Source organism: Rhinolophus hipposideros (genome assembly GCF_964194185.1).
Source record: "Rhinolophus hipposideros genome assembly, chromosome: 2".
Classification (NCBI taxonomy): Eukaryota; Metazoa; Chordata; class Mammalia; order Chiroptera; family Rhinolophidae; genus Rhinolophus; species Rhinolophus hipposideros.
In genome coordinates, this window is record NC_138048.1 from 60,205,728 (window position 1) to 60,232,360 (window position 26,633).

At 38.5% G+C, this 26,633-nt stretch overlaps 1 protein-coding gene across 7 annotated transcripts; it reads left to right on the forward strand.

Moving 5' to 3' along the window:
- The first annotated feature begins 1,172 nt into the window (after positions 1-1,172).
- On the forward strand, positions 1,173-24,274 carry TBCCD1 (TBCC domain containing 1). Of its 7 annotated transcripts, none has more exons than XM_081074326.1 (10): positions 1,173-1,335; positions 2,016-2,128; positions 4,200-4,239; positions 4,457-4,835; positions 9,760-9,915; positions 13,075-13,441; positions 15,255-15,441; positions 15,580-16,077; positions 21,230-21,379; positions 23,525-24,267. In XM_081074326.1, the coding sequence occupies exons 4-9, from the start codon at positions 4,500-4,502 to the stop codon at positions 21,357-21,359; spliced, it is 1,674 nt and encodes a 557-aa protein (XP_080930452.1). In that variant the 5' UTR covers positions 1,173-1,335; positions 2,016-2,128; positions 4,200-4,239; positions 4,457-4,499; the 3' UTR covers positions 21,360-21,379; positions 23,525-24,267. The 7 variants fall into 7 exon arrangements, with proteins under 7 accessions (XP_080930452.1, XP_080930451.1, XP_080930454.1 ...); XM_081074327.1 differs by lacking the exon at positions 2,016-2,128 and adding an exon at positions 2,170-2,259 and having other exon boundaries at positions 1,236-1,335; XM_081074325.1 differs by lacking the exon at positions 4,200-4,239 and having other exon boundaries at positions 23,525-24,274.
- Positions 24,275-26,633: the final 2,359 nt, after the last annotated feature.

The following is a 26,633-nucleotide window of genomic DNA, read 5'->3' on the forward strand; positions in this document are numbered from 1 at the left end:
TCCATCCCCACATCCCGTACTCACATGCACTGGAATGCCAGTTTTGTGAGAGCATGAATGTAGATTGTTCTGTTCTCAGCTGTATAGAATAGTACCTTAGAGCAGTGCCTGCCATGGAGTAAAAATTGCTTCGACGGTGATCTTCGTATTATGTCTTCTTATTCTTCAGGCCTCAGCTCAGATTCGCACTGACTTCATCCCCCCCAATCATCACTATCTGATATTATCCTATCTTATTTCCTTAATATGTATTATCCATTCTCCCTATTAAAATATACATTCCAAGAAAACAATGACCTGTTTTGTTCACTAATGTAATCCTAGTGCCTGGCACTGTGCCAGACAGAGTGGTGCTCATTAAATAATTGCTGTTGCAGAAAACATAGACACAGAGAGAATTTGCTCAATGTCTGAGCCACTTAGTGGTGTAGCCTGGAATCTAACCTAGATCTGTTTGTATCCAAGGCCCCTGCTCTTTACCTCTTGATTCATGCAGAGTTAAGAGAAAAACAAAGTTACTGCTTTCAGGAGATGCCTACCAGGGGAGAGAGGCTATGTAAAAGAGGAATTAAATTGCATTTTATGGTCTTATTTCTTTGTATGTGCCACACCTAGAGAGACCATAAGCCAACTAAGAAAGCAGGAAATGGCTAAAAATCATGAAATGAAAGTTTAGAGGAAGGAGTGATGTCTGCTGCTGGGTGGAATCTAAAAAACTTCGTGAAAGTGGTTACGTGTTGGGAAAACTAACAGAGTTAAGCTAACCCTGGGATTTCCCCGCTTCAGAAGGCCTGGGCTTGTGTCTCCGCTAGTGTCTTGCTGTGTGACCTTAGGGGTGTGATACTGTCACCTCTACACCCTAGTTTCCCCATCGATAAAACGAATGTACTTACTATTAAGGACTCTTGGGAAGACTGAGATAATACACATAAAGGTAGTTTACACAATGCCCCATCCAGAATAAGCACTCTAAAATGTAAATTATCATTATTATTACTGATCAAAGTGTGCTGACCTTTCCAGCAGCTGCTGCCTAACCACAGTTCTGCGGAGCAATAAAAGACTTCCTACTCTCCTGGGTTGAAAGGTGTGGTCCCAGAAAGCGGGGGTTGGCTCCAGGTCCCAGTCTCCAGGGCTCCTGGCCTTAGCCAAAGTTTTCGCAGCCCGTTGGAGAAGCGGTCGGCCTCTCTAGCAGCGTAGTCCTCCGGTTCTCGGTGGTGCCAGGCATCGCGCGTGCGCGGTGGATGCGGCGGCGGTCAAAGGGCGGGCCACCGGAGCAGGGCGCCGGGCGCCGCGGCGCGCGGAACGGTGCGGGGACGCCGCCCGCCCTCGCAGGTAACGCACACGGGCCGGCGGCGGGGAGGGAAGGATGGGCGGGTCACACTTCAGGCTCGGGCTGGGGCGGCTGCCTTCGCGTTCGCCGGTTCCCGGGCCCGCTGCGCGCCCTGTCAGCTGAGGGTGTTTGCCTGTGAAGTCAGGGCGGAGCCCTTGGGTGGCCTCCACCGCGTCCCACTCCGGACAGCGTCCGAGGCGGCTGCGAACCCGCAGGGGGCCTCCTTGGGCCGCGGGCGGATCTCCCGTCCTGGAAAACCCTAATCCCAGCGCGCGGGATGGGAGGGGGGTGGATAGGGAAAGAGCCCCGGTTTAGGTTTGTTGACGGATTGAACCCTCTCGAGTCTCGGAGTTAGAATAGAGCGCTCGTCTCCAGGGTCTGGGTTTTGATGGCCCGCTTCCGCCACTGGGGCTGCGTCTCACAGAGCAGCCTGGCTCCACGTGGGCCAACTGCGGTCTTCCGCACGTAACTGTCATCGTCGGGCTTTCCCCAGAGCGATGCTAAAGCATTCCCATGATCCCATATTGGGAGACAGCTGCAGTTCACCCTCTTACCCTCTTCCTTGGAGTCCTTTGCGTTCCTCTCCCTTCACTTGAAAAATGGCCCTACGGGGATGGCCTCACGTTTAAAGCCATTCATTCATTCTGGTAATGCTCTTCTGCATCCACTCCCATTTTTTCAGAGATTTCCCCCCAAACTGGGTTCCTAACGTGCATTTGTAAGCGACACTGTTCTCAAGTCAAACAGAATTGAATTCTAATCCAGAGCTGTGCCAATTTAAGTATGTGACTTTGGGTAAGTCCCTTAACTTTTCTAAATCTCCGTTTTCTCATCAGAAAATAAGATGACTATATGTATCTCCAGGGGGTCATGAGGATGAAAAGAGGGGAAGTATGCGAAATTTTCAGCACGCTGCCGGGCACATCGTAAGCACTCAATTGATGTCAGCTATTTTTTAAACAGATGATTCCCCAAAGAAGCACAATTTTTTAAAGAATCAACTGCAAAATAAATAGCAATAAAAAATTTTCCATCAGTTATGTAAGGTAGGGTTGTTTTTTTTTTGAGTGATGTTGCTTAGGGCTGAGGAGTACTCAGTGAAGAGAGTACCTCGGTCAAGTGATGGTACAATTTGATACAATCATTTTGGAAAGCAATGGAAATATGTCAGGAGCTTCAGAAATGTCAGTTACACAATTTCACAGATGCACCTCTGAAAATTTTCTCTGAAAAATAATCATAATGCAGGAAATATACAGAAAGGTGGTATATTATATAATATGTTATTATATAGTTTATTAATATATATATAGTTTATTTATATATATAGTTTATTATTTAATTAATAGTTTGCCTATCTTCCTTTTATGAAAAATTTTAAACCCACTAAATGTTTAAAAATAGAACAGTTGCATAAGCTAAGGTACATTAATTTAGAGTACTATGAAGCTTTAAAAATAATACAGAATTGTATATATGGTATTATGACAACTATGAAAATTCTGAAACTAACATCTAATCTATGTGGGGAAAAGAAAGGGAGTATGAGATGTGATCAAACAATATGTGAATGTTTAAATAAAAAAAATTTATTACAATAAAAGACACATTGCCATTACTCCTCAAAATACCCTCCCTCACTTCAAACTTATCCCATCATTCTTGCCACTTTCTGAAGCAGTTCTGGAAGTCCTCCTTTGTGAGTGTCTTTAGTTGCACTGTTGTGGCTGCATTAATGTCCTGAATCATTTGACTTTGGGGAAGAGCCAAAAATCGCATGGTGCCAGATCTGGTGAATAAGGTGGATGAGGACACACTGAAATGTTTTTATGTGACAGAAGTTGCCATATATCAGAAGTGATGTGTGACACACAGTGTTGTCATGATGGAGGATGATTTACAGCACACTTTAAAACACCTTCTGTCAACCATAGCTCACACCCGACTGTTGAAACTTGTCTCACAGTGTTACTAAGTTTCGACGCATCTCTTTCCATATTGAAAATCCTTGCCTTCCGTTGAATGAACTCGGTAACAGCATTCACCATATGTTTTAAACACTACAGAAAGGCTCCATGTCACACATTGCTTCTGGTACGGTAATTTCTGTCAAAGCATTACAGTGTGTCCTCAGCCACCTTATTCACTGAATCTGGCACCGTGAGACTTCTGACTTTTCCCCAAAGTCAAAATGACCATGAAAAGTAACTGTTTTGAACTGATTCAGGAAACGGAGGCAGCCATGACAGCGCAACTAAAGACACAAAAGAGGACTTCCAGAACTGTTTCAGAAAGTGGCAAGAACAAAGGGATAAGTGTGTTCAAAGCGAGGGGAAGTATTTTGGGGAGGAGTAATGGCAATGTGTCTTTTACTGTAATAAACTCTTTCATTTAAACATTCACCGTATTTTTTATCACACTTTATACAATAAAATATTGATTAGTTTCTGTTTGGTGGTGGGAGTGTGGATGATTTCCTCCTTTTCTATTTTTAGATATTTTATAAACCATAGAAATCATGTATTGTTTAAACAACAATCAAAATCTAAAAATATTGCACCTGAACATAATAGATTCTACCTGTTATAGACCATAGCTTTAACTTTCCTTGATCTGTTTTTGCAGCCTACATTTACATGAGTATTCTTGTCTGCCATCTCATATTAGTGCTTCATGTTGAGCTTATATGGTCAGCTAACATGTCCAAATCGTTAACCAAGCATACTCTGTGTAAGTGATTTGACTCAGTGAAGTTTTATTCCCTTAATTTTGACTAGCATTCCCCCTCGGGGTAGAGCAAGATTTCCTGTGATAGGATGACCCTTTTTCTCATTTCTTCTTTTCTTCTGATTCATACCTCATGTAGTTCTACACTCTTCCTGAAACAACCACTTGGAACAATTCAAGTAAGATAATTGTGTTTTATCACAGAATTTTTCTTACTTAAATAAATTGTATTGCGAACTGACCAAAAATCTGTTCTGCTCTTGGTTGATGAGCTAGGTCTGCTTTTTAAACTGATGTTTTACATTTAAAAATGGTTAAGGGAGGGGTCACCTTACAAGAAAAATGTATAAATGAGTTTTGTTTCAAGACAGTTTTTGAAGAAACTTTGTTTCCTAGGTATGCAAAGAAGCCTTTTCACACAGATGTCTTTTGAGATAATATGGACCAGTCCGGAGTTCTCCTTTGGGTGAAAGCAGAACCCTTTCTTGTGGGCGCCTTGCAGGTCCCTCCTCCATCCAAATTCAGTCTTCACTATCTCAGGAAGATATCCACCTATGTGCGGACCCGAGCCATAGAGGGAGCTTACCCACGCCTGTACTGGTCGACCTGGAGGCACATTGCATGTGGGAAGCTGCAGTTGGCGAAGGATCTGGCATGGCTTTACTTTGAAATATTTGATAGTCTTGCAGTCAAGACACCGGAGGAACGCCTGGAGTGGTCTGAGATTCTGTCCAACTGCACATCTGAGGAGGAAGTTGAGAAGCAGAGAAATCAGGTATGGATTTATATGTAGATGTATGTGTGTTTAATTACTTTGGGAAATATATTTTTTAATTTTTAATTTAAAAAATTGGTACTGTACACACTAGCTGTATGGTGTGCAGTTTTAGATTAGTGACCACTGAGCTCCCCAAAGAACCATTTGAGTTTTAGCAGTTTCAGTGTGGCAGTATGTAATGTATTTAATGAATTAGTTCTTAGCGATTCTTACTCACCTGCTTCTAAAGCGATAATGTTACAGAGTGTTGTAATTGAAAGAGGGAAATATTTTCATTGACTTTAAAAGTTTTTTGAGGTCAATGAGTATTTATGAACCACTGATATGTGATAGTTAGAACACCTGGCTATTTTTAAGTGAGCATCTGCTCTGTGCTGGGATTCAAAGATGAGAACAGCATCTCTGCCTTCATGAAACTCATTGACTAGCAGGGGAAGCGGGGGTCTAAAACAGTGCTATTTAATAGTGTTTTATGTACAATAATAAAAGTATGTATAATGTACAGAAATAGGATAGAGAGGAGAATGATTAATTCTATGATCAGGAAGGACTTCACAGAGAAAGTCTATTAATCAGAATAGTCTCATTATAGTAACAAGCAGTCCGGCATTTCCGTGGCTTAGCACAATAGTACTTTTATTTTTCATTCACGCAGCAGTGCAACACAAGGCATCTCTAGGCTGCTGTCGTCCAAGCAATGACTCAGGGATCCGGGCTTCTGTCTGTTGGAGCCACTATTATTACATTAGTCAGCTTTGCTGCAGTTAAAAGCAAACAAACAAAAATGACATTCCAGTGGCTTATACAAAGATATTTATTTCTTGCTTATTTTGCATGTAGGCTGTACCTTAGCTGTGGCCCTCTTCCAGGCTGTGGCTTGACTCTCTATGTTGTTGAGGACCTAGGCTGAAGAAGTAGCTTTTGCATAGGTCTATTCTTGTGACAGAAGGGAAGAGCAACAAAGCAGGAGGAAACTTATGATGCCTCTTAAAACTTTTGCTCTAATATAACATACATTATGACTACTTTCTTTGTGTTGGTTAAAGCTCTGTCACATGTCCATGCGTAAAATCAATGAGAGAGGAAGACTAAGCTACCTCACAGGAGTTAAGGAAAATCCCATGGTCCGTTTAAGCCTCTTAGAGGGTAGGGAAGTGAACAATTGCAAATATAATACAGTTTGCACAACCATGCCCACTAGGGCCTCAGAATCCTTCACTTCCATTTCTTTTGGAAGAGTTTTTGAAAGAAGCTCACAGTCCCACATTCCATTGACTATAACCCAGTTATACCTTATCTAACTTGAAGAGAAGCTGGGAAATGCCATCCTAATTGTGTGCCCAGGAAGAAAAGAAAAGGTGTTTAGCTCCTTCTTTATCTCTTGTTATATCCTTTGTTTTAAAATCTATTTTATCTGGTATAAGTATTGCTGCCCCAGCTTTTTTAAATTTTATTTTGTTTCCATTTTCATGAAATATCTTTTTCCATCCCTTTCTGTCTTTGTGTGTCTTTCGGTCTGAAGTGAGTCTCTTATAAGCAGTATATGTATATGTAAGGGTCTTGTTTTCTTATCCATTCAGCCACTGTCTTTTGATTGGAGCTTTTAATCCATTTACATTTGAAGTAATTGTTGATAGGTATGTAGATATTTCCATTTTGTTATTCATATTTTTGGTTCTTCTTTTTCTTCATCTTCATCTTTTTCTTCTTCTCTTGCTCCTCCTCCTACAAGAAGTCCCTTTAATATTTCTTGTAATACTGGTTTGGTGGTGATGAACTCCTTTAGCTTTTTCTTGTCTGGGAAACTCTGTCCTTTGATTCTAAATGATAGCTTTGCTGGGGAGGGTAGTCTTGGTTGTAGGTCCTTGCTTTTCATCACTTTGAATATTTCATGCCAATCCATTCTGGCCTGCAAAGTTTCTGTTGAGAAATCAACCGACAGTCTTATAGGAGCTAACTGCTTTTTATCTCAAGGCTTGTAAGATTTTGTCTTTAACTTTAACCTTTGGCATTTTAATTATGATGTGTCTTGGTGTTGGCCTCTTTGAGTTCATCTTGTTTGTGACTCTCTGTGCTTTCTGGGCTTGTATATCTATTTCCTTCACCAGGTTAGGAAAGTTTTCTGTCATTTCTTCAAATAGGTTTTCAGTTCCTTTGTCTCTCTTCTCCTCTGGTACCCCTATGATGCAAATGTTGATATGCTTGAGGTGGTCCAGAGGTCTCTTAAACTATCCTCATTTTTTTTGGATTCTTATTTTCTTTTTACTGTTCTGAATGGGTATTTTCTGCTATCTTGTCTTCTAAACCTGCTGATTCTATCCTATTTCATCTAATCTACTGTTGGTTCCCTTTAATGTATTCTTCATTTCAGTTATTGTATTCTTCATTATAGACTAGTTCTTTTTTGTTTTCTATCTCAATTTTTATGTTTCCTATGTCTTTGTTGAAGTTCCCCCTGAGATCATTGAGCATCCTTATAACCAGTGTTTTGAACTCTGCATCTGGTAGATTGCTTGTCTCCATTTTGTTTAGTTCTTTTTCTGGAGCTTTGTTCTGTTCTTTCATTTGGGACATGTTTCTTTAGCTCCCCATTTTGGCTGCCTCCTTGTGTTCATTTCTATGAGGTCAGACAATTAAGTTTGCGAACTCATCCTAGAAAAAGTTCTAAATACCTCATTGGTGAATATGCCAGCAACTAGTCTAGCCTTCAAAGCAATTTTGGAACTCTTTTTCTGGAATGGCCATCTGAGCTGTTGTTGTATTTCCCTTGATGTCCTGAATGTCATCAAAATGTCTTCCTTTCAATATTTCCTTTATCTTTGGGTAAAGAAAGAAGTCATTGGGGGCCAGATCAGGTGAATACAGAGGGTGTTCCAATACCGTCTTTTATTTTCTTTTATTTACTGGCTAAAAACTCCCTCACAGACAGTGCCGAGTGAGCTGGTGCATTGTCGTGATGCAAGAGTCATGAATTGTTGGCAAAAACTTCAGGTCATTTTCGTCTAACTTTTTCACGCAGCCTGTTCAGCACTTCCAAATAGTAAACTTGGTAACTAACCAGTTGGTACAAATTCATGATGAATAATCCCTCTGATATCAAAACAGTTTACAACATCATTGCAACAAGTTCGCAAACTTAATTGTCAGACTTCATATATTTTAAGTAAAGCTGCTATGTCTCCTGGTCTTAATAAAGTGGCCTTATATAGTATGTGACCTGTGGAGCCCAATGGTACAATCTCTCTGATCACCTGAGCTGCGTGCTCCAGGTTTGTCCCTTGTGTGGGTTGTGTGTGTCCTCCGGTTGTAGTCGAGCCATGATTGCTATTTGTACATTAGCTGGAGGGAATGACTCCTAGGCAGATTCTTTGTGAGGACTGCCCATGACTATAGTGGAGGAGCTGTTGTTCAGGAGCTGACCATACAGAGCAGGATTCGCTTTAGCAGGGCTCTGCTGCCTTCCCAGTCTGCCTTTGGGTGTGTCGTCTTCAGAGGCAGCTGGCTCGTGCTTCTGGGAGAGGACCTGCCACAGACCAAGTTCAGCCACAGCTTGTGCCCTGCTCAGGGCCACCTGGAATGAGCCACAAAGCTGTCCACAAAGTGGCCACCATCCACACTGGGCTTGGAGGTGCCTGAGAGAGGCTAAGCTGTGAACCGAGGCTAGCTGCCACTAGTGCTGGACTTGGGGCTGCTTGGCAGGAGGTACAGGGCATACTGAGGCCCTGTACAAACAGATGTTGCTTGTTTGGGGTTTGTGAATCTTTGACAGATTTTAGGAAAGTTCGAAGCATGAGGCAAGGCAGGCCCTTTGTATGGAAAAGCCATTGGAAGCAGCTTGGGTGGTCCTGAAAGTTGAGTGGGGCGGGAATCAGGGAATCAGAGCAAATGAATCTCAGGGAATCAGGGCAGATGAAGCCAGGTTAATGGAGACTCAGATATGGCAGCTGTCTGTGTCTGCACACCAGGAGAGGGAAGGGCTCAACAAAGAAAGAATGGCTTCTGCCAGCAACTCCGTCTGGAAGGAAGATGCCCCTCCGGCCCTCAGTCTGAATCCAGACAACTCAGTTCCTCCCTGCATATCCCTGGTGCCTTTGGAGCTGCTGCCCTGACACTAGAGCTCAGAGTGAGTGAGTTCATCAGCAAGTAAGTCCATGTGCGGCCCTTTAAGTGGAGTTCCTGGGACTTAGCAGCTCTCCATCTCACTCAGCCACAATCTGTGCTGGTTTTCAGAGCCAGGAGTTATGGGGACTTCTCTCCCCAGCTCTAGAACCCTGTGCTGGGGAGCCTCGTGTGGGACTGGGACCCCTCGCTCCACCAGAGGAGGGGGCCTCCGCAGTTGATATGTCCCTCCCGATTTTTAACCACCACACGTGGGTGTGAGACAGCTCATTCCACATCTCTGCCCACTCCTACCAGTCTTGGCATGGTGTTTTCTGTATGTCCTTAGTTACAGGATTTCTGTTCAGATAGACTTCAGGCAATTCTCAGTGATGGTTGTTCTGTAATTTAGTTGTAGTTTTAATGTGGTCATGAGAAGATGCCAGCAGTGTTTACCTACTCTACCACCTTGACCAGAAATCACCATTTTACTAAGGGGTTTTTTTTTAAACTTCTGAAATAATATGCTTTTAAAAAGTATGTACTACATCCTTTCTTCTTCATCAGTTTGGGAAAGAATGTCTGTGGCCATAGATGCTACATAGCTTTCCAAGAAGGTAAGTGATTCCACCTGAGTTTTAGAAACTCCTACATCTGAGTGTCCTCTGACACATACATAATCTGATACGTACATAATCAAATGCTAGCAATGTTTCTACATTTGCCTTCTTGTGATCAGCAAACTGCTGTGAGTTTATTTTACTATATCTATTTAGTTGTAGTTTTAGGACATGTTTTCATCATTTCTTTTCTTTTTGAACAGCTTTCAGTGGACACCCTACAGTTTCTGCTCTTCTTGTACATACAGCAGTTAAATAAGGTCTCCCTGAGGACATCTTTGATTGGAGAAGAGTGGCCTAGTCCCAGAAAAAGATCTCAGTCTCCTGACCTGACTGAAAAATCCAGTTGTCATAATAAGGTACAGTTTAAATTTTGGTGTCTTTCACTAAAAGGGACAATTTGTTAGGGAGATAGCTTGCCTTCACTAAAGATTATGTTGGGACTGTTTATATAAGCCATTGATTTGCTGGCTTGTTTTGTTTTGCTTTGCTTTTTACTTTTTTTTTAAATTATAAAACAAAATCAATGTGTGCACACGTAATAAATATAGAGAAGTGATTTCAGTTCCTTCACTAACAAAAATCACTTACATGATTTTCTGGAAATCATTCACTCTACTCTTATTAGCAGTCCCATTTTTGCAAATGTTAATGAATTTGAATGTACTTATTTTGAGGATAAATGAGATGATATAGTTTTTGCAAAAAACGGTTGAAATCTGCTGAAAAAATTTCTGTAAAAATATTTTCTCATAGGTTTAAGTAGTATGCTTAAGTATACTTAAGCTCAGCATACTCAAGTAATTATGATGTGATAACCTCGAAGTTAAACTTAACTGCCTCACATTACGAGTTTTAGAAAATCTTATTTTTTCTTTGTTTCTGTAAAGAAAACCAAAATGTTTTCACCTGTTTATGTAAAAGCATTTTGAAGAACTTTAAATAAAATGTAGATCTAATAATAATAAAATGTATTATTGCCATGTTTAGGCTCTTTCATCTCCTTTTTCAGAGAAATCCATTCACCCTAATGTATTCCACTCTTATATATTCCATCATGCTATTCCCTCCTGTTCTGCTTCTGATTCTTCTCATTCTTCTTGAGCCTCTCTCCTCCTGGCATTTATGAGCTGCTGTTCCCTTAGGATTCTGTCTGTGGCAATCTTGTCTTCTCATTCGACATACTTATTCTTTCTCTTCCCATGACTTCATATATCTCAATGACTCCTGAGGTTTTTTTTTCCATTCTAGATTTCCCTTTTTATGTAGGTACCCTATCTATACCTTAAATTCAGAATTCCCAAGTCCAGATGTGGTAGAGATGCCAATCATTGCCTGCTGTTTCCACCACACATAGTTCCTGCCTAGTGAGCACCATAGAGAGATGACGTTTTGAACTAAGGTAGCCTGCATTCAAATTTGGCTCTGCTACTTAATATCACATGATTTTAGGCAAGTCAGTTAAATTCTCCAGGCCTTGGCATCTCTTCTCTAAATGGGCATGATACTACCTATTTCTGAAATGCTGTGAGAATTCAGTAATATATTAGCATGAGACTTGTTGCGTAGTAAGTACCAGTAAATGGTGACTCTAGTTTGTGCTATACTGATTGGACCAGGAATGGACATTTGACTAGAGTAGCCCTTCATTGACATGTGCTTGAAATTGGTCTCATTTGAAACGATTGACCAGGCCCAGTCAGTATCCCTAGGGACTGAAGAAATTACCAGTTAGAGATGGGTGGGACCAGAATAGCCACAAAGTTCATGAGTGACCTGAGTTACAAGGGATTAGAAACTCTGAGGTCATTGGAGAAAAAAAGGACAACAGAGCAGACATGCAAAGAGACACTGGCCCCTACGAGGGAACCACATTCAAGATGGCCAGTTACAGTTCTGAAGAGACCTACCTATATTGCAATTTGGGAGACAATTGTGTGTCCCTACAGTAAAGTGTCCCTTTACTTAAAATGTCCCTATGCCAGTGAAGATCACCACCAGCCACCCATACTCTCTTTCTCACCACCCATACCTAGTTAGTTGTCAAGTCTTACTGAATCTGCCTCCAAATAACTTTAAAAACGTGTCCATTTGCTTCTTCTTATATAGGTCCTAATCCTTTTTTTTGGCCTTGATTTCTGTCCTACCTAGTCACCCTGCTGTGAGGCTGCAGTCCACCCACTAGACTGGACTTTCTGAAATGCAGATGGATTGTATCCCTCTCCTATGGAGACTCTTTCAGTGAATTGTCATTGTCATGGTTGTTTGCGTACTGTACTCCCTGGAACCACGTTAGGTACTACTCTGGAGGAGGGGGTGCAGCAAGAGGGAAGAACAGGTGAGACAGTGGGCACCTGTGATTCCATACATTCTCTGGCATCCAAATGAGAGTTTATTCAAAAGGAAAAAAAAAGTATAGCTATTTCGAAAATAGATTGAAATCCTTGCACCAAAAATAAAGTCCAGGTGTTTTAATATTTCATACAAGGCCTATCATGATTGGTGCCTGCATTTTAACTTTTTTAAACCTGTCACTTCCTAGCATTCTTCCTTTACCTTGCCCAGAACTTCCAGTTCTCTGAACACAGCAGGCAATTTTATCCTATGGGCTTGGCATATGCTGTTCCCTGTGCCTCAAATGCCTTCTTTGCTGGTCTGTTTACTTAACATCATCAATCAAGAATCTATTCAAACAGCACCTACTATGATTTTCTTTCCCCAGGTGGAGCTTGTTGTTTCTCTCATGCTTTTCTCTTTACAGATCTCTGCTACAGGTCTTATCTCATTGTGTCCTTGTTTGTTTACATTGTCTTTTCACTACATAGACTTTGAGTTCCTTGAAGACAGGAACTATGTCTTACTCAATTTTCATAATTCATCACTTAACACTACTCATATCTTATAAGAAGTATTCAAAAAATATGTCAAATGAATAAGCCAAGTCTTTGGGATACCTGCCAACTCAAAGCTTATTCCCAAAATTATAACTTTTCTTAAATCTAATTCCTTTAAAACCAGTTGCCTTGTTTCATCCAGTGGAATTTGAAATTTTTTTTCCCGTACTTTGAGCAAGTAAATAAAGAAACCTAGTGCTTCATCAAATAAATGTTCAAGGTGGTTATTTTTATGTTTGACCTGAAACTTTAGGAGTATTTACTAGGAGTGTGATCTTGGGCAAGTTTTCTGACCTTTCTGTATCTCTATTTCCTCATCTGTAAAATAGGTTATTTTAAGATTGCTGTTAGGATTAAATATGTTGTACTTGTACAGCACTTAATGCTTGGCACACACTAAGGGTTCGATATTAGTATTACTTTGAATTGGCTAAGGTGGAGTGAGAATCTGTTTATACCTGTCACATACACACACACACAAATCGTTGAAAGATTTATTTGTCACCTTAAATGGTTTTTTGAGGTGAGGCAAAGTATAAATACAAAATAACTAAAATACGAAAGTTTTGGGTCTTGTGCAATCACTTTATTCTGTTAAGAGTGCTTTCTTTTGATATTTTTTAGAACTGGAATGATTATAGTCACCAAGCTTTTGTCTGTGATCATCTGTCAGATCTCCTTGAGCTGCTTTTAGATCCAGAACAACTCACGGCATCCTCTCATTCGGCCCATAGTAGTCTCGTCTCACGAGAAGCTGTTGTGGCGCTCAGCTTTCTTATTGAAGGTACAGTGAGCAGAGCCAGGAAGATATATCCACTTCATGAACTTGCACTGTGGCCATCACTACATGCCCAAAGTGGCTTCTCAAAGGTCTCTAAGACGTTTTCTTTCTACAAGCTGGAAGCCTGGTTGAGAGCCTGCTTGACTGGGAATCCATTTGGTACATCTGCTTGCCTCAAGTCTGGAAAGAAATTAGCTTGGGCTCACCAAGGTATTTAGTGTTTTAATCTCTATTAAACTGAATGACAAGGATCCTAGTGTTTTCTGGCGTATTAATGATCACACATCTGTAGAAGAACTGAAAAATACTGCTACTATAAAAAGAAAAAGAGAACATCTGCCTTTTCATATACCTTTTTCTTTCTATGGAGCAACAGTCTCCGAGTTGATTTACTAGTCCAGGTCATTTTGGTCGCAGTTCACAGAAATTCCAACTTCAGTTAGTCCTCTTTTTGCTCCGCTTTTCCCTTTCTCACTCTATTCCTCTCATTCTCACATGCTCATCTGCTTGAAGCTTTCCTATTTCCTATGCACCTCAGCAGAATTTGGCATTCCACAGTTACAGCCTCAGAGAGCTAGTGAAGAGATGAGGACCTTTTTAGCTCCACAGATGCAAATAGACTACGTATTTCTAAATATTTCTACATATTTCTAAATTGGAAATTTAAATTTATTGTAGAAAGAATCTGACTTTGGTTGCATCAGGTAACCATCTTCCTGATAGTCCAGCGATGGCTAAAGGGATAGATTCATATGCTATATGACTTCTTGGGCGCCAGGTATAAGTTGTAAGAGAAGAGGGGCCCAGGTATAAGTTTAAAGAGAAGTAGATGCCTACACTGAGACAAATGCCAGGCAAAATAAATGGGAAAAAAGAAAAAACTGAAATAAACTACAATTTCTGAATTTCAAAGATTAAAAAATAGTTTCCAAGCAAATTTAAAAAAAAATCAGTCTTGTTTATATCATGGCAAAAAAACAGAAAATGGTTGATCAGTATCTGCAGAATTTTGAACAAAAACATAGCAATCTACGAATTCTGTATCCAATCAAGCAAGCTATTGCTCTAGTATGAGATGAAAGACTCTGAGATATATAAGGCTCCCATAAACATATAGGAGCTACTACATAATGCTTGATGTTGATAAAAGAATATAGGTTCAAGTAAATTTCCTATTAGGGTAGGCACTAATAGGAAAAAGGACATCTAACCTCTTAGGATTATACGAAAATGTTAACAGTGGTAGATAGTTGAATAACAAGTAATTTTTATCTTCTTTTACTACTAGTATTTAACATTTTCCTACAATAACAATGTATTATTTAAAACAATAGGAATTGTTTTAAAAGAAGAATAATAGCATACTTAAATGATCTCTTAACATTTAGCCAGTGTTCTTTACAAGGGTGTCCTGGTGACTTGCAGGGAAATACAGTCTGAGAAGCCAGTCACATATTGGCAGGCCTGTGTTAGGAGGACAACCTACACAGATTTTTCTGAGTGTCAGTTTGTGCAAGGCACTTGGTACAAGAGAAAGCTGTGCTCTCAGTAATGATCTTGGGAGTAAAGACATGAACTCAAATCGAATTCATGGAATGATGTGGTAAGTAACTTAGGAGGGGTTCAGAATTCGTATTATTATTTAAGGGTAGAGATGATAAATTAGGCATCTTGAGGAGGAAGATATTTGAGTTGACCCAGCTCTGCCACTTACCAGCCATATGACCTTAGGAACATTACTTGAGGGGTAGACATGAAAAGTATCTTGGATCTATAGGCAATCTTGAATGGATTATAGATTAATTTTTTTTTAACAAAACATTGTGAAAAATATTGCAAACATAAAATTACAGAGAATAGTATAGCAAACACACCTCTTTACCCAGTACTCTTAAACTAAAATTTTTTAAGCCTCACGTGTATTTAATTTTAGACATGTATACATGTAGATATGTGTCACTTCAAATGGTTGTTGTTTTTCTTTGATTTGAAACTATCTCATTTTTATATTTTTCTTAAATAGTTGAAGGGACGACTAAAAGAGCTAAGATTGCTTGTAATACTCACGTGGCCCCTCGGATGCACCGCATTGTGGTGATGAGCCAGGTTTACAAGCAGACATTGGCCAAGAGCTCAGACACTCTGGTGGGGGCACATGTAAAGATTCATCGTTGCAACGAATCTTTTATATATCTGCTCTCTCCCTTACGGTAAGATAGTATGCTGACATGTTGACATTTTCTTTGGACTAGGATTGCTCCTTTTTTGCCATCAGAGAAACATTGTAATCAAATATTTTTTATCTTATTCTCATTCAGAAGAATTTACCTCATTTTTTCATTTTTCAGATCTGTGACAATTGAGAAGTGCAGGAATAGCACGTTTGTCCTGGGCCCTGTACAGACTGCTCTTCACCTCCACAGCTGTGACAATGTTAAAGTCATTGCTGTTTGCCATCGTTTGTCCATCTCTTCTACAACAGGCTGCGTCTTTCACATTCTGACACCTACACGCCCACTTATTCTCTCTGGGAACCACACAGTAACGCTTGCCCCTTTTCATACCCATTATCCAATGCTGGAGGACCATATGGCCAGGACAGGCCTCGCTACCGTGCCCAACCATTGGGATAATCCAATGATTGTGTGCAGAGAGAACAACAACACAAGTGCCTTCCGACTCTTACCACCGTGTGACTTCTATGTGTTTGTTATTCCATTTGAGATGGACGGGGACACAACAGAGATACCTGGGGGCCTTCCATCTGTGTATCAGAAAGCACTGGGGCAGAGAGAACAGAAGATCCAGACCTGGCAGAAAACGGTGAAGGAGGCTCATTTGACAAAGTGAGTGTTTTCTAGAAGTAGTTTGTCTTTTATGGGAAGCAGCTTAATCTGAATATGTTTATCGCTGTGCTAAAGTAATGAAAATGATACAGTGTGTCTTTAGTTAAGGCTTGGGTTTCAGGTTAGTATTACAGGCACTGTTTGGCTGGGGAATGGGAGTGAGTGGATACTACTAAAGTATTAGACTCCCCTTTTTTAAAAGAAGTTTAAGTTTCATTGGCAGATATGCGACTTACATGAATGAAAGGGCAACATATAGACTATGCTACATATTCCAATACTTCAATGGACAGGTTTTAGTTTCTCATTTCCCTTCCACACAGTGCTGGTGGTTCTCAGCCTGGGTTGTACATCATCCAAGGAACTTGTTAAAAAAACAGATGTCTTGGCTGTGCCACGCCACAGACAGACTCTCCAAGGGTGGGTTCCTCGAGCTGGTCCATGGATTAATGATAGTTTTTGTCAGTTTCCCTAGCCCATGTTTCCATAATCCATAGAGTGTTTTAAAATAAAGCTAAGTTTAGTCATTTTTAAATATTGGTTTTTATTCTGAGATTATTTCCCTTTTACTTTTGTGTACTAAAATATTTTTAATAACATGCTTGTGATAGTATTAGGCTGGTGCAAAAGTAATTGTGGTTTTTGCAATTTTTAACCTTTGAAACCACAATTATTTTGTATCAACCTAATAGGTGGTTGTAGTTTATTATGTCCGCCACAAAGTTTTATTTCAAGGGTATTGGTCTTTAATCTCTAGAAGCTAGGGAGACACTGTCTGGTTTATAGAGATTCAGAACCATCAGTGTGGGTAGTTAGGGAAGATTTATAGAAGTAGAATTTGTGTTGGACCTTGGAGAATGAGCTCAGTTTGGGTAGGAAGTGAGCACTGAGCAGAATACTTTTAATAGCACTATAGGAGCAGGTATGGAAGCAGCAGCAGACCTTAGGTATCTTCGAAATCAATTGCTGAAATAGGATTATGGGTATGGAATAGTGATATTTAGGCTTAGACGGCAGCTTGAGCCAGGTTACAGAGAATCTTGAATGCCAGGCCGTGGAAGTTAGACTTGGAACCATTAAAGGGTTTTGAGCAATTAACTGAAGTATGGAAAGCTGTTTCATTTATTCAGGAACATTTATAGAATGGCTACAATATGCAAACCACTTTATTAGATGCTATGGTACATGACAAAATGGGTAAGGAAGTGTTATGGGCACCCAGGATGTTCCTCTATTTAGAGAGATTTGAAAGGGACATCAGGGTGATACTGTAATGGTCTAGACTGAGAAACTGGACGAGGGTGGAAAGGAAGGGGGTGGAGACAGAAACGCTTTGACAGGAGGCAGAACTCTAAGATTTTGTGAAGAAAACAAGAAAATCAAAAATGACTCCAAAAATTGAAGCCCAGTTTAGAAACTTTTGATTAATGAATTTTCCTCTAGAAAGAATATCATATACAACTTGAAAGTAGTGGGTGCTCAGAATAAATAATTATTGTTTGTACAAATATTTTGGTATTTAATCAAATTTTATTTGTTAGAGATATTAGGAGAGGAACATAGGAAACATAGTACCAAAAGATGGAGGATTGCTTCTTATACAATGTTGTATACTTGAGAGCTGGAGCTAGTTTGCAAAAAGGGTGTCAAGCAAGTTCTTTTGGGGGATTTTAACATGAAACGCCATATGTCCTGATAATATCTTGATCATTATGACCCTTTTCCTTAAGACATAAAAACTCTTTAATAATTAACTTCCATTTACCTGGTACTAGTTTTGTTTGTTTGTTATTTTCTTTTCTGGTTGTCATTATCTTGAAAAGTGGCAGCCATTCCATAGTGTTTTTGTTTCTGATGACCCATAACTGCTGTTTAATGCGTGAGTAAAAAAATGCTTATTTTAATTAAATCTTTTAGTTTTATAAGATTTGTAAGGTTAGTGCTGTTCTTTGGATAGCTGTATCTATATTATACTGGAAAGTACTCAGACTCAGGAATTAGTACTGACCATGCCACTTTACTGTGTGACATGAGTCTCATTTAACCTCTCTGGGTCTGATTTGTATCATATACAAAGTATAAGTATATTGTCCTGCCGCATGAGATTGACATGACGGTTTAGTAAGATAATTTACTGGAGTGTGTGTGTGTGAGACACTGTGTGTAGTGGTGTAGGCTGGACTGTGTTTACTAGCATGAGTGTGACATACTCTGCTTAGTGATGTGAGATACATCTTTTTCTTTTTTTAAAAAAAGATTTTATTGGGGAAGGGGAAAAGGACTTTATTGGGGAACAGTGTGTATTTCCAGGACTTTTTTCCAAGTCAAGTTGTTGTCCTTTCATTCTTTGTTGTGGAGGGTGCTGTTCAGCCTCAAGTTGTCCTTTCAGTCTTAGTTGTGGAGGGCGCAGCTCAGCTCCAGGTCCAGTTGCCAGTTGCTAGTTGCAGGGGGCGCAGCCCACAATCCCTTGCAGGAGTCAAACCTGCAACCTTGTGGTTGAGAGGATGCATTCCAACCAACTGAGCCATTCAGGAGCTCAGCGGCAGCTCAGCTCAAGGTGCCGTGTTCAATCTTAGTTGCAGGGGCCGCTGCCCACCGTCCCTTGCAGGACTCGAGGAATTGAACTGACAACCTTGTGGTTGAGAACCCACTGGCCCATGTGGAAATCGAACCAGCAGCCTTTGGAGTTAGGAGCATGGAGCTCTAACCGCCTGAGCCACCAGGTCGGCCCCGAGATACATCTTCTGGGTGAAATTGTTTACCAAGAATATCCGACACCTGACCTATAAGAATTAAATTCATTCTGAGATAAATAGTCATTGAAAGAAGACTTGATCCAGCTGTAGTATTTTCTGGATTCATTTGTGTGGCTTTGTTCTTATTATATGGATTAAGGAATGAAAAATATAATGCATAGTTACACAATTGCATTTAGACTCTTTAAAACAGTCGCTACCTGCCAAAAAACATAAAGATCATGCTCTACCTGGGAATTCATTGTGATAATATGTTGCTGCTCTCTTTTAAAAACATTCTGCCCGGTTTGTATCATGAATTGAGCCACCAAGACATTAATACTTACAGGCCAGTCATTATCAGTTTAGCATATTATTAGCAATGATGATGACCATAATAACAGGAAATATGTATTGAGGATTTGCTAGATGCCAATACTATTCTAAGCACCTTCTATTATTAACTCATTTGTTCTTCATACCAATATCCTATTACAGATGAGGAAACTGAGGAAGTGAGAGATTAAGTAATTTACCCAGAGTCACACAGGAGCTGGTATTCACACCTAGTCAACCTGGTTCCAGAACCTGGGATATTAGTGTCTTTATCATTTCCTGTGAATTATTGCTATATATATATATATATATATATAAAATATAATATATAATATATAAGTAATAATTACAAAGATGTGATATAAAAATGATCACTTGGGAAAACATCCTTTTAAAGCAATTCTATTGTTTGAATGTCCCATATTTAGATACCTAGATTTTCTTAAACATGTGAAATGCTTATACACATGTGCGTAGTCTGGAATGTGGTATTTAATAAATGTTGACTCTGAATTATAGTATATTCAAGTGGTAAGATCCAGTATAACACTAGAAACAAGGAAAAGCACTCAATTTAACTTTGGGAATAGAGGAAGACAGAAGAATTATTGATCAATTTGAAAACTGCCAACATGATCCTTTAAAAGTGATTAGATCGTGTCATTTCTCTGCTCTGACCCCTCTAATGACTTCCCGTCATATATGGAATAAAATATAATAGTTTTACCATACCTCCCAGGACCTCCTGCCTCATTTTCTGCCATTCTTTCTCCCATTCACTCCCCTCTGCCATCCCAGTCTTCTTGCTATTACTTAGTCATTGCCCTCTGGCCAAAGACCACCAGGAACATACATGTGGAACAAAGCTGGATTTTCTTACTCGTTGCAAGCAGGGAGAGGGTTACGCTTCATCTTAGTAAGAGTGTTAAAAAGAACTTATAATTGGATTTTGGCGTGTGTTAGGTGATTTGGGTGAGGGTTCTAGGGAACAAGGCTTTGTTGTGGGCTGCATGCTCCATGGAGGCAAGAGTAATTCTATGATTTGGTATCTCAATTTTTATATTAAAGATGGGAGGAATAAAGTGAAGCTAAAACTGTCATTGTAAAGAAGTAGCAGTTACTCATTAGCCAGGAATGGATGACGTTTGGTTATGTTTTGTGGCCTGGACCACAAAATGTTTTTGATTTTTGTATGGACTGAGATTATGGAGTGGTCTTGTTCTTGCCTTGATCTGTCTCATCTCAGAGTGGCCTTGTCTAATGTTGGTCTTCTGTGGGATTGTTTATGTTCAACAGAAGACCACCACACCCGGGATAGATCCTAGCTACCCCAAGGCCTAGCCGACATTGCTAACCTGGCTCCTGGCTGCCAGTAGCTCCTCTTCTCTTTCTTATCTTGAACATGTAAATATGCTCTTACTTTAGAGCCTTTCCACTTTTTGTTTCCTCTGCCTGGAATGTTCTCCAGATATTTATTTTGCTAAATTCATCACCATTCAGATCGCTGATTAAGTGTCATCTTAGAGAGGCTTTCTCTGTTCATTCTTTTTCTAAAATACCATTCCCAGTACTCTCCATTTCCTTACTCTAGTGTATTTTTCTCAAAGGCACTGATAACTACTTAAGTTTATATGATATATTTTTATTTATTACCTCTCCTTCCTACTAGAATATACAGTCCACAAGGAGCATAGACAAGCTAGATGACAGTGTGAGTGGCGTCCTCTGGAGTCTTGCAGGCAGGCCTGTCTCTTCTTTTTTCTTCACACATTTATTCAGTCACAACACTACCCGCCATCACTTGGTCCTCCATAAATACCTGTTAAGTGAATAACCACAGTAGAACAAAATAGGTAATTCCTGATAAGTCTTTACAAAGAGGGCATTGTATCTGACCAAGTTTACTTTTTTGGGTGGTGGCCCAATGTACAGAACTGAACAGAACAGTTATTTGGAGACAACAAATGGATAACTAGAAATAATTTCACGTTTATCTTATAAGGTGTTTTTTATAATCACTTGGAGTAAATTAATATGATTTACTGCTGTTAAATTCTTTTTGCTCTCAATTGCCATTTTAGGGATCAAAGGAAGCAGTTCCAGATACTTGTGGAGAATAAGTTTTATGAGTGGCTGACCAATACAGGACATCGCCAGCAGTTGGACAGCCTTGTGCCCCCTGTGGCAGGTTCCAAACAAGCAGCAGGATAAATTCCTACGTCAGAACACTGGTAGGCATTTATAATGCAGACCACCTAAAACAAATTATTTGGGGGAAATCTTGTAAGCGTACAAAAAAACTACACAGCATATTATGTTACCAACTGTCGTTGAATTTTTTTCCACCATTCCCACCAGCATATACAGACCTTTACATACCAATATTTACCATATTTTATAGTAAGAAGACCAACCAAAATATTCAGGTGGAGCCTATAAAATTATGGGCAAACATAATGGCCAAGTTTTGTCTTTTTTCTTCCTGCCTGGCACAAGTTGTACAGCCCACAGATACTACTTTCCCCATACATAGCTTCCAATTTTATTTCCCCTTTCTAACACCTCTTTTCTCTTTCCTATCACCCTACACACCAACCAGTTAATAAGTTAGCTATTCTTTGTTACTTGCACATGTGAACATTAATAAATTACCAGAATTAGTCCAAATGAAGATTTGAATACTGAACTCAAGGACATCACAGATGCAATAGAGCAGAGCAGGGATACGAACAAAGTGTATAGAGTGTTATGTAGCACATAGTATTTTTCTTTCATCTGTCAGATTGGCACGGATCAAAAACTGGTGGCATCCAACACTGCCAAGACATTTTACTTACCACTGGGAAAAGCTTAAATTTGTGTAACCTCTTCCGAGGATACTTGGACAAAATCAAAATTAAAAATACACATATTCTTTGACTTAGCGATTTCACCTCTTAGTTTTATCTTATACATTCATGTATCTGTGTAAGAAATATGTTCATTGCAGCATTGTTGGAAATAGCTATAGACTGGAATCCACCCCGATGCTTCTCAGTATTGGGCTGGTGCCCAATGAACTGATGTATCCATGTCACGCAGTGCATCTTTGAAAAGGCTGAGGTGTATCTGTGTGTGCCGAGACTGAATAATCGCTGAGCTGGGGCGGGAGGTGTGGGCAGGGGTGTGGGGGGGGGGTATAAAATGTTCCTTTGTGTGTTTGAAAAAAGAGAGGGATTATCATGCCTATTTATATGCTAATTATATGCCTTAAAATTTTCTGAAAGGATATAAAGAAATTATTAACTGTGTTTGCTTTGAGAAACAAGACTGAGTGTCTACAGTAGGAGAATACTTATTCTTAATTTTTATTAAGATATAATTTGCACACTATAAAATTCATCTTTTAAAGTGAAGAATTCAGCCGCTTTTAGTATATTCACAACTTTATGCAACCATCACCATTAACAAATCCCTAATTTTTTCATAACCCTAAAAACAAACCCCATACACAGAGGCAGTCACTCCCCATTCCTCCAACTCCAAATATCTCCTCCTTCCTCCAGTCCCTGGGCAACCACTAATCTACTTTGTGCGTCTTGATTTGTCAACTCTGGACATTTCATATAAATGGAATCATACAACATGTGGCGTCTTAGTGTCTGACTGCTTTCACTTAGCATAATGTTTTCAAGGTTCATCCATGTTGTAGCATGTGTCAGTATGTCATTCCTTTTTATGGCTGGATAATATTCGGTTGTATGGATACACAATACTTTGTTTATCTGTTCATCAGTTGATTGACATTTGAGTTGTTTCCATTTTTCAGCTATTGTGAATAATGTTGCTATGTACTTTTGTGTTCAAGTTTTTGTGTAAACATGTTTTCATTTCTCTTGGCTATGTACTGAGGAGTAGAAAGTCAGATGTTTAACTTTTTGACTAACTGCTGAACTGTTTTCCAAAAGTGCAAAAAGTTACTCATTATTTACTTTATATGTTGTTTACATTTTTAAAGTATGTATTCCTTTTAATAAAAAAAAAAGAATTTTACAGTATTTAGTTAATAGATACTGAGATCAAGAATTGCAAATCTGATGAAGATTGTAAGGAAATGGAAAGTAATAACAGGATAAAATTTTAGTTCAGACTAATCCCCAGAGCCTGCCAATTGTTTATGTTTATGTGTGAATATCATTTATTTTATTCTGAACTAATGTGATCCTTAGAAAAAGGAATATAATTAATTTTAAACTTTATGTATTTTATTACCCTAAACTATCATCTTACCTTAATAATTTATGTGATTATATTTAAGTGCAGTGTTCTTTTTTAATTATTTGCCTGAAGACAATAGAAAATTAAGTTAATTTTAATTTTCCTTTTGTGATCTTCAGGGCCCTGTAAACATGAGGATGAATTGAAGATGGTGAACATCTTGAAACTAAATTGGGAGGGTGCTGTTGCTGCTTAAGAGACTTTGGGGCTTTTGCTTCCTATTTAAGACCTTTCCTTGATTTCCATTCCATACTCATTTGTTACCATTTAGGTTGAATTTTATGTAAACTTCTGACTATCATATAAACATATGGTTTATAGAACATCAGAAGACTTATCTTTGTGATGCCAAAATGAAAAAGTTGTTGAAGGCAGTCTCGTTGTACATATGTTGATATTAAAGTGATTGAATGTAGATTTGCAAGTAAACTTCATATTTTAATTTGTATGATGAAAGGGTTTTATCCTTTCTAGAGTTAAGAGTTTTACAGTTACTTGTAACTATTTAAAAGAAAATTGCTATTCTTTTTTTATTAAAATAAATGGAAAGAAAATGTGATATGTTGGTATAAAAATATAGCAGAAATAGTTTTATATGAAGATATTTTAGTTCTTAAAGTATGGAACTTAAACTTTAAAATCTTTATTTTTTATTTTCTACTTCAGATTTTCAATAAACAAGCTCTAAAAATTAATTTTATCATTTTGATAAAAAGATAAAGCTTCGCTTTTAACTTTAGAAAAGGTCTCTAATGTTGTTCTGGGATGTTATATCAAAATAAAGTTTACATTTGATTGGGAAAGCTGTGTTCTTTAATATAAAGTAAAACAATTACCGAATTAGTAAAATAAATCTGCGGATAAACATTATTTCAAATGCTCACTGTCCATTTAATTAGCAATCATATATATATATATATATATATATATATATATATATATATATATATATATATATATATGTATGTATATAAAGGCTTGATCTCTAAAGTGAAAACCCTCAGAATGTGTTAATTCTAACTGAGGTTTTCATTTTAAGATGCAATTCAAGCAAGCAGAACGTTACCAAATAAAGAAACACTGGTGTAATAGAAGTGTGTTTTGTAAATTGCTATTGGTTAATGAAATTAATGGCACTAATTAGGTACTTTCTTTAAAGTTTATAAAATTCAGAAAACTAAGCATATAACTTAATACTTTGTTTCTCAATAATCTTCATATCAAGGCACATTTGCAATTTTCTGAATTGACCATAATATATTTGGGGGGCATCTCATTTATAAAAATATTTGTTAGATAGCTTTGTTAGTGGAAAAATGGGGAAATTGGACTTTTGAGAAAAATATACGTAAATAGGAAAATTAAAATAGAGAAGAGTAGCTTTGTTTTATTGTTTTTTTTGTGGGGTTTTTTGTTTGTTTGTTTGTTTGTTTGTTTAGCATATATAAGATGCAATCTCATTCCTAAAGTCCTAGGTATATTAAATGCCAAAATGTTCTCTAGACAGGTCCCAGTATGATATCATGGCAGAGAAATGCGCCCCAGTAGGTGGCAAGTGGGGCTTAGCTAAACCTTTGCAAATTCAGGAGTCTCCATAGTAGCTTTCAGTCTCTTAGGCTACATATGTAGCACCCTTTCTTGTGGATTAGAACTTTATTTGTGTTTTAAAAAATTTATAACTTAAAAACCGGTTGCAAGAATCTGAATTTCAAAATTGTCATTATATGCAGATGACATGATACTATATAGAGAGAACCCTAAAGACTCCACCAAAAAACTATTAGAGCTGATAGATGAATTTAGTAAAGTAACAGGATACAAAATTAATATTCAGAAATCAGTTGCATTTGAATATACCAATAATAAAATATCAGAAGGAGAAATTAAGAAAACAATCCCATTTACAATTGCTTCAAAGACTATAAAATACCTGGGAATAAATTTAACCAAAGAAGTAAAAGATCTGTACTCAGAATATTATAAGACACTGAAGAGAGAAATTAAAGAAGAAACAAATGGATGGAAATACATACCATGCTCATAAATAGGAAGAATTAATATCATTAAAATGTCCATACTGCCTGAGGCAATATACAAATTCAACACAATTCCTATCAAACTACCAAGGACACTTTTCACAGAAATAGAACATATAATCCTAAAACTTATATGGAACCATAAAAGACCCCAGATAGCCTCGGCAATCTTGAGAAATAAGAACAAAATGGGAGGTATCACAATGCCAGACACCAAATTATACTACATGGCTACAGTAATCAAAATAGCATGGTACTGGCATAAAAACAGACTCATAAATCAATGGAATAGAATAGAGAGCCCAGAAATAAATCCATGCCAGGTCATTTAATCTATGACAATGGAAGCAAGAATTTACAGTGGGGTAAAGACAGTCCATTCAATAAATGGTGTTGGGAAACCTGGACAGACCCATGCAGAAAAATGAAGCTGAACCACCTCCTTACACCATATACAAGAATAAATTCAAAATGAATTAAAGACTCAAATGTAAGATTTGAAACCATAAAATTCCTAGAAGAAAATATAGGAAGAAACTTTACAGACATTACCCGGAGTAAGATTTTTACTGATATAACCCTTAAGGCAAGGGAAGTAAGAGAAAAGAGAAACATGTGGGATTACATCAAACTAAAAAGTTTTTTCACAGCAAAAGAAACCATCAATAAAACAAAAAGGGATCCTACTGAATGGGAGAAGATATTTGCCAATGATACATCCGATAAGGGGTTAATATCCCAAATTTATAAAAAACTTACTCAACTCCAAAAAAACAAACAACCCAATTAAAAAATGGGCAGAGGACATGAAGAGACATTTTTCTAAAAAGGACATACAGACGGCAAACAGACATGAAAAAATGCTCAACCTCACTAATCATTAGAGAAATGCAAATAAAAACTACAATGAGATACCACCCCACTCTTGTCAGAATGGCTATCAATAAATCAACAAACAAGTGTTGGAGAGGATGTAGAGAAAAGGGAACCCTCATGCACTGTTGGTGGGATTGCAGATTGGTGCAGTTACTGTGTAAAACAGTATGGATGTACCTCAAAAAATTGAAAATGGAACTGCCTTATGACCCAGCAATTCCACTCCTGGGTATCCAAATAAATCCAAAATACTAATTCAAAAAAACATATGCACCCCTATGTTTATTGCAGTGCTATTCACAATAGCCAAGATATG

What these genes read in the sequence shown, in the direction of transcription:
- TBCCD1 (XM_081074325.1), top strand. Translation starts at nt 4,500, where the DNA reads ATGGACCAGTCCGGAGTTCTCCTTTGGGTGAAAGCAGAACCCTTTCTT. An exon ending in ATTAGCTTGGGCTCACCAAG is followed by an intron (nt 13,442 to 15,254) that starts GTATTTAGTGTT and finishes TTTCTTAAATAG; the next exon opens with TTGAAGGGACGACTAAAAGA. An exon ending in TATCTGCTCTCTCCCTTACG is followed by an intron (nt 15,442 to 15,579) that starts GTAAGATAGTAT and finishes TTCATTTTTCAG; the next exon opens with ATCTGTGACAATTGAGAAGT.